This window comes from Cebus imitator, unplaced genomic scaffold, assembly GCF_001604975.1.
Source record: "Cebus imitator isolate Cc_AM_T3 unplaced genomic scaffold, Cebus_imitator-1.0 Scaffold96, whole genome shotgun sequence".
NCBI lineage: Eukaryota > Metazoa > Chordata > Mammalia > Primates > Cebidae > Cebus > Cebus imitator.
In genome coordinates this window covers 2,151,545-2,163,955 of record NW_016107411.1, presented here as the reverse complement: position 1 = coordinate 2,163,955, position 12,411 = coordinate 2,151,545, and the positions used below count along the sequence as shown (strand labels likewise).

General features: G+C 50.2%; 1 protein-coding gene across 1 annotated transcript in view; it reads right to left on the bottom strand.

Annotated features, from left to right (window-relative positions):
• ESYT1 (extended synaptotagmin 1) overlaps positions 1 to 8,373 on the bottom strand; it is an 18,537-nt gene extending 10,164 nt beyond the window's left edge. Inside the window, exons 1-15 of the mRNA XM_017536295.2 lie at positions 6,539 to 8,373; positions 4,440 to 4,481; positions 4,137 to 4,271; positions 3,942 to 4,015; positions 3,739 to 3,811; positions 3,489 to 3,578; positions 3,251 to 3,306; positions 2,719 to 2,842; positions 2,447 to 2,623; positions 2,243 to 2,325; positions 1,903 to 1,951; positions 1,702 to 1,788; positions 1,507 to 1,599; positions 1,206 to 1,277; positions 956 to 1,042 (exon numbers count right to left, since the gene is read on the bottom strand). Of these exons, the coding sequence (XP_017391784.1) occupies positions 956 to 1,042; positions 1,206 to 1,277; positions 1,507 to 1,599; positions 1,702 to 1,788; positions 1,903 to 1,951; positions 2,243 to 2,325; positions 2,447 to 2,623; positions 2,719 to 2,842; positions 3,251 to 3,306; positions 3,489 to 3,578; positions 3,739 to 3,811; positions 3,942 to 4,015; positions 4,137 to 4,271; positions 4,440 to 4,481; positions 6,539 to 6,928 (1,632 nt within the window). The 5' untranslated portion in view covers positions 6,929 to 8,373. The remainder of the gene's footprint in view (positions 1 to 955; positions 1,043 to 1,205; positions 1,278 to 1,506; positions 1,600 to 1,701; positions 1,789 to 1,902; positions 1,952 to 2,242; positions 2,326 to 2,446; positions 2,624 to 2,718; positions 2,843 to 3,250; positions 3,307 to 3,488; positions 3,579 to 3,738; positions 3,812 to 3,941; positions 4,016 to 4,136; positions 4,272 to 4,439; positions 4,482 to 6,538) is intronic.
• Between the last annotated feature and the right edge of the window lie 4,038 nt (positions 8,374 to 12,411).

Below are 12,411 nucleotides of genomic sequence, written 5' to 3'. Positions count from 1 at the left end.
CAGGATTTCACCATGTTGACCAGGATGGTCTCGATCTCTTGACCTCGTGATCCACCCGCCTCGGCCTCCCAAAGTGCTGGGATTACAGGCGTGAGCCACCGCGCCCGGCCTCTATGACCTTTAAAATGCTGAATGTAAACAATTTTATTGAGGCATAAATTTATATACCATAAAATCAGTCATTTTAAATATATAATTCCCAATTATAAAAAATGATTCTGTTGGGAGGCTGAGGTGGGTGGATCACGAGGTCAGGAGTTTGAAACCAGCCTGGCCAACATAGTGAAACCCCATCTCTACTAAAAATACAAAAAAATTACAGGCATGGTGGGGATGCCTGTAATCCCAGCTACTCAGGAGGCCGAGGCAGAAGAATTGCTTGAACCCGGGAAGCAGAGGTTGTGGTGAGCCAAGATTGTGCCACTGCACTCCAGCCTGGGTGACAGAGCAAGACTCCATCTTAAAAAAAAAAAAAGTCTGGAGCAGTAGTTGGAGAACAGTGAAGAGATATTCAGGGAGCTGGGGAGTCTAGGTAGATGGATTAAAACTTGGCATCAGCCGGGCATGGTGGCTTACACCTGTAAACCCAGCACTTTGGGAGGCTAAGGTGGGCAGATCACGAGGTCATAAGATCTAGAATATCCTGGCCAACATGGTGAAACCCATCTCTACTAAAAATACAAAAAATCAGCTGAGTATGGTGGTGTGTGCCTGTAGTCCCAGCTACTCAGGAGGCTGAGGCAGGAGAATCACTTGAACCTGGGAGGCGGAGGTTGCAGTGAGCCGAGATTGTGCCACTGCACTCCAGCCTGGTGACAGAATGAGACTCCATCTCAAAAAAGAAAAAGAAAAAGAAAAAAAAATTGGCATCAAGGAAAAAGAAGGGGAGAAGTGGCACAGATCTGGGAAGAAAGAACAAGGTATTCAGGAGGTGATGAAGGGGTGATTATCTCACCTGCACATCGAGCTCCTGGCTTTGAGGGTCTTGTAAGAAGAACCGGAACGCTTCCTCCCACACTGGGCAGTTGCTGCTGTAGACAGCCTAGAGATGTAGAGGAGGAGGGATTAAGGGTGTATACCACAGCACCACTCCTGTTTCTCCAGAAAACCCCTGCACTTAACAGGCATTCTAAAGGGGAGACCATCCCAAGAGCAGGCCTCTACCCATCCCACCTGGCGCCCCACAGTGATGTCCTGGCCCTCACCTTGCTCTCCTGAGTCACATCCTGAATTGACAGTTGTACCATGGGGTTGGGTTCCTTATTCCCCTTCTTCAGCTGTGGGGGTACAATTCAGAGGTTACCATCTTGGGGATTTTGGTTTTGGTGAAGAAAGGTGGGATCGTATCAGAAACCTTTCCCTGAGATGGATCTGATCCCCTCCCTGGGACCCTTGTGTTACATGTTGATACTTCTGGAGCAAAGCAGGCAGGGACATTTGTATCCTCAGCAAGGCAGGGTGGGAAAATGCTACATCCAGGGCTCCTGTTCACCCAGCAGAACTCACAGGAAGATCCTGGCCCCGATCCAGGTAGACAACTAAGATGGCAGCTGATGGGGGCTCTGGTCGAGAGGAGACTCCCCGATTCCACTGTAGAACCTGTGGAGGGGTAGTAATAGATCTTGGTCCCTGCTCCGAGTCCCCTACACTTCCAGCTACCTGTTTCTCCCCTGTCAGCTTTCTGTTTCCCATGTGGCTTACCTGCTCCAGTTTCTCTGCATCTGACAAAAGCGACAGCCATTCTAGCCTCAAGTGAACTTGGCCTTGCCCACCTTGTAGAGGGAACCACTAGAAGAAATGGAGATGTAGTAGAGATCAGATACCTGCCCAACTCCTTCCATACCAACTACTGTCTGCCCAAAGGGTGAGATGAGCCCCCACCTTCCTGTTTTCCCAACTTACATCATCCAGGACGCCAGCCTGTAACACCTTCCCTACATCCAGCTTCATTCTGGGGGTCGGGAGGGGAGAGGGTAGTGAGAGGGAGAAAAGGGGAGTGTTGTAATTAGCAGCATGTCAATGGCCCTCCACTCACCCACCAAGAAATGACTGGTGGATCTCAGACTCCCTTCTTCCTCTCAGGAGATATTCGCCTGCGTATGTGAGTGTGTGCATGGTAGGAGTTGGGGTGGGGAGGTTAGGAAGGAAAATTATACATGATTCCGAGGCCCAAAAAGTGAGTATAATTACCTCCGGAACCTCGGTAGCATGGGCTTTAGAATTCTAACAGGCAGAGTCTCACCTGCCCAGAAAGTCATCTTTATCTGGATCCTTGTCGAACACCTCCACTTCAATCTCCTGCCCTGGTACCTCGTGTACCATCACCTGGGGAACACAGAAGGCTGAGTGTCTCATGGGGCTGCAGCTGTGAGGATCATCCAATCAGCATCTTCTCTCACAACCTCCTGGGGCTTCCCCATTTCACACAGATGCTCAGCTCTCCCACCTCGTAAGTCTCTCTCCACTGGGGGTTGAGTTCTTCATCGATGACACGACTGCAGAATGTCTGGGTACCTAAACGCACAAGCGCATAGGGGTCTGACTTGCCCTCAATCAGGCCCTTCACATATTTGTCCTTGGAACTCAGCCCTCGAGCAGCCAGCAGGTGAATTCGAATAATGCCCTGGGGGAAGGAATCAGATGGTGAAAAACCAAAGACCCACCATGGGGTTCCTGAGAACTGAGAGAGGGATGTATCTAGTTGGGGAGAGGCCATACCCTGGGCAGAGGGGAACGTAGCTGAGCCACATCTTGAAGGTCAGGCACAAGGGGCACCAGCAATCGGTTGGGCAACACGAGGAAGGCTGCGATGGAGTCCATGATCATGGTGTCAGAGAGGGAGCTGAACGGAGGAAGAGGAGGAAGTGGGTATGGCCTCAACTTCCAGCCTTCTCCCAACCCCAACTATGTTTCCCACAGCCAAGGGAGACCTAAAGCTGTAAGAAAGTCCTTTTGTGAAAATCCTTTGTGCTACGCCTCTACCCTAATTCCCTGCCTACTGTTCTCTCCCGTCTTCACTGCCATCCCCATTGCCTTTTGCAGTCTTCCGCCATCTTCTTTCCCTACCCACTCCTCCAACCTGAAGAAAAATCACAGTATCAGACTTTCCAGGGGTATTTGTCTTCGCTCCCCAACTGAAGTTGGGGCTCCTAGAGGACACGATCAGCATCTTTGACTGCTCTGTGTCCCTCAAACCCCCAACCCAGCCAGCACTGGAGTGCTCAGCACGTGCTGAGTAAGTCCTTGATACCTAAGTCCTGGGATATCCAGCAGGTTGGTCATCCCTGTCCAGTTGATGTCTAGGGTCTGGAGGGAAAGAGTAGGGGTCAGGACAGATCCTATGGGGTGTGGTCATACCCATCCAACAGTCACCAGAACCCCTCAGCCTTCTTGTCAATTCCCTTCTCATTCCCCATAGCTGACTGCCCTCATCCTCCCAGCCCTCTCTGTTCCCCTGCTTCCCCATCCCCTTCACAGTTCTCCCTTACCGGGCGTCGGATGAAGAACATCGACACAGCCCCCACGATGGGAAGGTCCCCAATGAGTGGCTCCAGAATCACCCGTAAGACCCCGTGTAGCTGAGGCAAGAAGAGAAAATCAAAGCCTTTCCCCAGAAAAATCCCTCTTCTTCCTCCCAGACTTTCCCGGCCTTGGTCCTTCCAACCTCAAACTTCCCCGTATCCCATGAAACTCAGGACAAACACTCCCTATTACGTGGGCCCCTGACATCTGCCCTACCTGCATGCCCTTGATTCCTGCTTTGCAGAAGTATTTCTTCACTTCCACATCAATCTGCACATCACCTACATAGCTAGGGGTTGGTAAGGAAGAGAACCAAGAGGGTTAGTCCTTGGCCGAAGTTGAGGGGTTGGGGAGTGAGGTAGCCTGGACTGACCAGGACACATTGACGGGGAAGCAGTAAGAGTGGTGAGTGGTATTACCTGATGTTCAAGTCCAGCAGGATCTGCTCTTTTCTCCGACCACGGTGAACCTTGACTCCGATGATGCGCAATGGCTGTGGAGAGAGAAATTCCTGAGAGGGGGAGGAGAGGGGGAGGGAGAAGTACCTCTTCGGTCCACTCTGGGCCACTCACCCTCCCTATCCCACCTCCTCCCTTTCTCTCCTCCACACATACCTTTTCACCCAGTTCCACTCGTGTAAATGTAAATGTTTGCAGATGGGGATTAGATCCCCGAACAGCCGGGGCCACAGTTTCAGCCAGAAGCTTCTCCATGTACTGGCCCAGGAAGGGCCAGACCTGGGCCACAATCTGGGAGGAAAGAGAGACGGTCAGAGGAGAGCCCAGTCTTCCCTCTCAAGGCAAGTTCCTTCAGGATCCTCCCCATGGAGCGCACTGGGGGGATGACGCTGGGTCTGGCAAGAAGAAACAAATCCCCATCCTCCCCTCTTCAAGACTAAAAATCAAATCAGTCCTCACCTTATTGAGCCATTCAGCCTTTTCCACGTCTGGGAAGCTGACCTGGAGGTGGGGAAGGCAGAGACAGTGATGTGCACACCCTCGACTCTGGTTTCCTAAGATGCTGGTGGGATGCCGCAGAGGGAGGGAGTAAAGTGTGACGCATTCCTCACATTCTGGGTGGGCGAGGGGCTGGGATGCCCAAGAGCTCATTCCTCACAGAGTTTGGGGGCTGAGGTCTCTTTAATAAGGGGAGCTGACAGGGTAGAGGCCACACTGTTGCTCTATGGATTGCTCAGGGACTTGAAAAATGACAGCTGCTAAGGCGGAGAGGAGGGGGAGGAGGAGAAGGACACATTCTTTTTGGAGGGGGAGGTCCAGTCAAATCAGAGGGAATCCTGACATTTAAAAAGTCCTGGTTCCAGGCCGGGTACAGTGGCTCACGTCTGTAATCCCAGCACTTTGGGAGGCCTAGGCGGGTGGATCATGACATCAGGAGTTCGAGACCTGCCTGGCCAACATAGTGAAACCTCAGCTATACTAAAAATACAAAAATTAGTCGGGCATGGTGGAGCGCCTATAGTCCCAGCTACTCGGGGGGGCTGAGGCAGGAGAATCACTTGAACCCGGGAAGTGGAGGTTGTGGTGAGCTGAGATGGTGCCACTGCACTCCAGTCTGGGCAACAGAGCAAGACTCCGTCTCAAAAAACAAAACAAAACAAAACAAAACAAAAAAACAAAATTAGCCGTGGTGGTTCATGCCTGTACTCTCAGCTACTCCGGTGCCTGGGGCAGGAGAATCGCTCGCTTGAACCCAGGAGGCAGAGGTTGTGCTGAGCCATGATGGTGCCATTGCACTGTAGCCTGGGCAAATAATGAAATTCCGTCTTAAAAGAAAAAAAAAAAGAAAAAGTCCTGGTTCCTTTTTCCAGCCTTCCTTAATTCCCCTCAGATGGGGCTTCTAGAGCAGGAAGGTGAGGAGTGAAGCAAGTCCTCGAGTCAGGGAGGGGCCAGAAGATCTAATCAGGCCTGAGTCTCTGTGGGGTTTTTGGTGGTTTTTTTTTTTTTTCTTTTCCTCTCTCTATGTGACTCCTTTTAAGGGAAAGGACACCTGAGCTTTGTATTGGGGGTGGGAAGATTGGTTTCCATGATGAGGAGGAGGCAGACAGTTGCTGACGGGGCTACAGGTCCCCTAGGGCCATTTCTCCCCCTTTCTCCTCCTGTTTCCAGTCCAGGGCCTGGGAAGCGTGGCTGTGTCTGCCTAGTGTCAATTTTGATTTCTCTCTGCTGCCATTCTTCCCCTAGACTGGCACCTCTGCTGGGAGGGACCGGGTAACGGGCTTTGCGTCTGAAAGGCTAGAGAGCAGGCATCCGCCTCAGCACAGGAGACGCAGTCGCCGCAGAAACAAGGGTCTCGGCCCCAAAGGAACAAACGCAGCCCACAGTCCGGAAAAGGGTGTGGCCGGCCGGGTGTGGGGGAGTGTGGGCCGCGGGCACTGCAGCAACCGCACCACCTCCTCCCTCACCCCGCCCTCCGTCCAGCAGCCGCCTCTGCCGCGCTGCAGCCTGGCTGCTGGAAGCTTGAAGGCGGCTGCCCGACGGCCTTCCAAGGGCCGGCCCTGGGTCCCAGCGGGTACCCGGGGATAAAGGCAAGAAAAGGGAGAACCATATGGCCTTAAGTAGGTAAAAAGTCTCGAGGAGGATGCGAGAGGCGAGGGAAACCCTCGAAAAGTAACGGGGCCAGGATTTCTGGGAGCAGCAAAGGCGCGAGTGGCACCAAAAGCAAGAGGGGCGTTCAAGATGGTTTGGCTAGGAGGGAGAGCTTCGGCTGAGATGGGCTTCCCAGATGTTGTTACTGCTGTTGCCCAAGAGTAGAGGAAGAAGTCCTGATTCTGTGGAAGGATCCAGTCTGGGCGTGCGAAGGGGTGGGTGGGGAGAGTGAGCAGTCGGTCCTAAGAGTGGCGCGTCCAGTAGGCAGGCGGCTAGTGGGGAGAGAGGGGAAAGTGTGGGGCCCACTGTCCCAAGGCAGGGAGCTGACTCTAGGCATAAGGAGAGAAAGCCCCAGGCGGAAGGGGTGGAAGGGGGCTAGGCTGCACCGAGGACCAAGAGTGGTCGCTCACCCAGGCAGGTAGCTCTCGATGACTCATATAAAGAGTTTTCGCCGTGAGCTGCTCCTCGTCGTCCAGTAGCTGCCTCGCTGCTCGAAGGCTCCGTTCTTTCTCGTCGCGGACCCGGCGCCAGCCCAGGTAGAGGGCGAGGCCGAAGAGCACGAAACCCACGCTGAGTCCCACTGCCCCGGCCAGGTACACCGGTATCAGCACCAGCAGCCGCCTTCCGAATGAAGTCAGCACCGCCAGGGCCTCACCCGCCGCGCCAGGGCCAGCAGGTTGGCCCCCGGAACCTGGGTCTGGCTTTGCGTGAGCAGCGGGGGGCTGGTCAGTGGGGTCGGAGGGAGCAGAGGGCTGGTCCAAGGGGCTGGGTCTGGGGCCCTCTCCTGGAGACCGCTCCATTGTGTCACCTCTGGGAGGATCCGCCCGACCCGGGGACCGGCTGGAGGTATCCCAGTCTTGCGACCAGCTCCCCCCGGCAAAACGTGATCCCCGGGAGGGAGGAGGGGACTTCAAGCCACGCCCCTCCTTTCTGGCGATTTGGGTTGGTCTGTGCTGCACAGACCAAGGTGGAGTTAAAAGGTTGAAACTCCTCCTCTCTTCCGCGGGGAAGCGAGAGGGTTTCTGATAGGTAGGGCCTCCCTGATTGGGTCCGAAGGACAAGATGGGAGGTCTGGGATGGCGGGAAAAGGAAGAAAGAGGCTCAAAAGCGGCATTCGATTGGTAATAAAGAAGAGGAGGCGTGGTGCACCATTTCAGGAGAGGCGGGACCAAGAGCTCCCCCACGTGGGATTGGAGTGCCTGTGGTATGATGTCATGCAGAGCCGCACCGCCAATTTCTGGGTTTTGGAGAAAGCCCAAGTTGTGAAGTTGAGGGGTTGTGGAGCGTCAGGATTTCCCTCTGCTCATTCGGACAATTTGTCAGAATTTGGTCTGGGATATGCATATGTTCTTTTTCCGACTTTCTCTAGTTTTCATACTCTAAGCCCATTCCTTATCCTTCAACTTTTCCCTGCCTGCTCTTAGAAAAGGAAAGGACACGATCGTATTTGGAATGAATGTGTTTGAAGACTGACCCTGTCTATCCCGTCCGCATCCCCTGCCTTGTTTGCGTGGTGTAATGAATGACCCTGGAGAAAACTGGAGAGTCAGAGAAGTACAGAGTTGAGATAATCCAGTCTTCATGGAAAGAGGGGAAAAAAGCAGAGTGAATAGAAAGTGAGGCTTTATTTCTTTTGGGAAATTTCCAAGAGTTGGTAAGTCATCTCTGTCATCGAGGATGGGGTAAGACTAGCTGGCTCCAAAAGGGAGGGGGGCAGTGGAAATTATTACATTTTCCAATAATTTCCTGACCCTGAGGAACTTCTAGGACACTAAAATGAGGAATCAAGAGTAAGGGAAAGACAATTCCCCTTCTCATTTGCCTGAGTTAGAAGAAAAGTTTGCCATACAGTCAGGTGCAGAACTAACGTAGTTCCACAGTGTACTGTGTAGGTTTAGGAAGGAAAAAGTGCAGAGTACACTGATGACTATCGTCACTAGTTAACTGGTCTTAAAGGTGGAGTGTTGTCCTGGGATCTAGGTATGAGGCTAATTGGAAGTTTAAGTATTGGTCATAATATGATTACCTTTACTGCAGTATATATGCGGCATATTATGGAACCCTGTCAAATGATGCAGCAGCAGAACTGGGGTTGATCACTGGGGAGAAACTAGCCATTTGTTAGAGGAAGTGTCTTACAGGATGAGGCCTGCAGCTGATAAATTTTTTCTGGTTCAGCAGAGCATAGATTTCATCAGGCTATATTTACCAAAGCTCCCTAAAGCCTGTCCCTGCTGCTGGGCACAGCAGCTTACGCCTGTAATCCCAGTACCTTGGGAGGCTGAGGCGGGCGGGTCATGAGGTCAGGAGTTCGAGAGGAGCCTAACATAGAGAAACCCCGTTTCTACTAAAAATACAAACAAGGTGTGGTGGCATGCGCCTATAATCCCAGCTACTCAGGAGGCTGAGGCAGGAGAATCGCTTGACCCTGGGAGGTGGAGGTTGCAGTGAGCCGAGATTGCGCCACTGCACTCCAGCTTGGGTGACAGAGTAAGACTCCATCTCAAAAACAAGCAAACAGAAAACCTATCCTAGCCTGAACTCAGTGGCTCACGCCTGTAATCCCAGCACTTTGGGAGGCCAAGGCGGGCGGATCATGAGATCAAGAGATCGAGATCATCCTGGCCAACATGGTGAAACCCAATCTCTACTAAAAATACAAAAATTAGCTGGGCGTGGTGGCGTGTGCCTGTAGTCCCAGCTACTCGGGAGGCTGAGGCAGGAGAATTGCTTGAACCCAGGAGGCGGAGGTTGCAGTGAGCAAGATCGTGCCACTGCACTCCAGCCCGGCGCCTGGTGACAGAGCAAGACCCTGTCTCAAAAAAACAAAAAACAAAAAAAACCTGTCCTGTCCCTGCCCAGCCTCCATCCCTTAAATTTTTACACTTCCTTTTCTCTACTTCCCTAGGGCTAGCAGTATCTCAACTGCTTCATTCAGTTTGCAGAACTATTTAAGAAACAATATTCTGTCTCCTACATCCTCCATATCCCCACAAGTGGGCAGGGAGAAAACGGAAACAAGGAACTTGGAAGAATTATGAGTGATCTGCTCACTAACGGATGAAGCAGAACTATAGCAGGAACATGGATGAACCTTCTTAGAGAGACATCTCTCTATAAACTGAAATTTGCCAAGCACTGGAGCAGGGGAGGAGGTTCCTAAGGATGGGAGAATGGAGAGGATGACCTATGGAGGTTCCTTTCCAAACTTCTCTCTTCCTCACCTCATCTAGATCATCAGAAATTATATGGGGGATGAAACTTCATCCTCAGGAAGGTCTTGTCCCAGCTGGGGCCCAGGAGCCACAGGATCGCCAGCTGCAATGCAGTTACCGACACAAGTAAACAGGGTGGGTCCCCACCCACTGACAATCCTGCTGCCCAGGTGCCACCTGGTGGTGATAAGCAGTAAGTGGACAACAGGAAGGGATGGCCATTTGTAGAGGAAATGTTTGGCCATTTGTTAGAGGATGAGGCCTATAGGAGAGAATACTTAAACTTCCTGGACTTGCAATCTGCATTTATATGTAAACTACAATCACCTTCCAGAGGCAGAGGATCGGATATGGTACTCTGATCTCAGCTCACAAAGATGGGAAGGGCAACAGGATATGAGGAAATTCCTCTGTATTCCTTAGTCCTCAAAAATTACTGCCAAATCAGGCATGGTGGCTCATGCCTGTAATCCCAGGCATGATTTGAAGCAGGCGGGTCACCTGAGGTCAGGAGTTCAAGACCAGCCTGGCCAACATGGCGAAACCCCATCGCTACTAAAAATACAAAAATTAGCTGGGCGTGGTGGTAGGCTTGTAATTCCAACTACTCTACTTAGGAGGCTGAAGCAGAATCACTTGAACCCAAGAGTCAGAGATTGCAGTGAGCTGAGATCACGCCACTACACTCTAGCCTGGGCAAGAGTGATACTCAGCCTCAAAAAAAAAAAAAAAAAGTTACTGCCAAGTAATGATCCCTTTGTTGGATGGCTATATCATTAGAACTTTCCTATGTCAGTCTGGAGTCAGACTGTCTGAATAGATTGATTCCTGGCCCCATTCCTTACTTGCAGAACCCTGGGCAGGTTACTTTTTAAGCCTGCTTTCTCCTCTGTAAAATGGGTACTACAATAATAGTACCCATTGCGTCAATGAGATGTTGCATGTCAAGTGCCTAGCACAGAGCCTTGGCTTATATTAAGCAATCACAAATGTTAAGCCACTATTCTAGAACTCCCTTTTTAGGGAGGACCTTCCTCCACTGGGCAGCCCTTCAAAGATCTGAAGACTTCTATTTGAAGTTTTATCTTGCCAGCCTTTCCTTGTTTCCGGCAAACCCCATTGATTTGTCAATGGCCATCTTTAAAAATTACATTTAGAAGAACACGCTACTAAGTAGTTACACTTAGGCAGAACATAGAACTGCTGTATTTATAATCCATGACCAAGGTTCTACTACCCTTGTGGAGCTGCTAGAAAGATGCCTAGAACATAGGAGGCTCTTAATATTTATAAATTGACATATTGAGGGCTAAGATTATAATTTGTTTTTTTTTTTTTGAGACGGAGTTTCACTCTTGTTACCCAGGCTGGAGTGCAATGGCGTGATCTCGGCTCACCGCAACCTCCGCCTCCTGGGTTCAGGCAATTCTCCTGCCTCGGCCTCCTGAGTAGCTGGGACTACAGGCACGCGCCACCATGCCCAGCTAATTTTTTGTATTTTTAGTAGAGACGGGGTTTCACCATGTTGACCAGGATGGTCTTGATCTCTTGACCTTGTGATCCACCCGCCTCGGCCTCCCAAAGTGCTGGGATTACAGGCTTGAGCCACCGCGCCCGGCTAGGATTATAATTTGTTGTAGCCAACTGGAAGTCCCAAGTTATTCTCATGTGAATTATTGCTAATATAGATCTCTAACATTGTTCTTCAGACAAGCTCAAGACCTAAGCAATTTTTTAGTGGGAGAGTGCTCCAGTGTTTTAGTCAATCCAAGTCACAGACATTTTGAATATAATTTAGCTCTTCCTGTGTTACTGTTGATAAATGGGGTTTTTATATGTTTACCCAAGTTGGGTTTTTTCTTTTTATAATAAAACATAACACTTGGGCACATCACTACAGAACAGAGATTTCTCTAACATAAACACACTAACCAACACTAAGTACACGTGTTCAGTTTGATTCCACCAAATGCTACTATTTTTTTTTCTTACTTTTTAACCAGAGACATTTGAATGGAAAAACTGCTACTATTAACTAAGCCATAATTTTCTTCTTATCTGTGATGACTTAGCAGGTGAGAGAGAGGAAAGCAGCTCCTGTAATCTGGGAACTGGTCTAACACAGCCAGGATTCAGAGATATTAGGGCTGACCTGGTGCTCACAGGTAGCCAATGTGTTCTCTTAGATGCAAACAATCTCACAAAACACCAGCATTGGACAAGGTCACTCGGTGACTGTGATGAAGTGAGACAAAAAACAAAATCGCTTCACAATTTTGTTTAAGCACAAAACAAGGTCTGTGTGCAAACCACAAAACAGGAAACATCCCCTTTCCCAGCTAGTGACTTCATCATCAATTGCAGCTTAGGTTCACTTGTCTGCCCTTCTTCTAGACAAGCTACTCAATCACAGAATTATCCTTGCTTCCTTTAACAGCACCCTATCCAAAAGAACACCCACTTTCTTGAATCTTCCCCAAAATCAATTAACCAAAGTCTAAGTCTTCTAAGTCCTTCCTAATACCCTCTTGCTGAGACACACCACAAATTCCAAATGGTGTGCCCTCTCCCTCACTGCAATGAACATTAAACCAAACTTGTTCAAGTACCAGGTGTATTCTTGGCGGTCTTTAGCTAGAATAAATACATATAAGACATACAATGTCTAAAGTTTCCCAATCTACCTCTTTGGAGATAACTTGGCAAAGAGGAAATAAAGTCAGTCATCATTTGACTGAGAATCCATGTTGGTATCTATGGTTACATTCTTCTTTAAATGCTTGTAAGCCATCTCTTTTAATAGTCTAGAATTGCCAGGTGCAGTGGTTCACGCTTGTAATCCCAGCACTTTGGGAGCCCGACGTGGGCAGATTACGATGTCAGGAGTTTGAGACCAGCATGGCCAACACAGTGAAACCCCATCAGTACTAAAAATACAGAAAATTAGGGCATGGTAGCAGGCACCTGTAATCTCAGCTACTCAGGAGGCTGAGGCAGGAGAATCGCTTGAACCCAGGAGGCAGAGACTGCAGCGAGCCAAGATTGGCGCCACTGCACGCCAGCCTGGG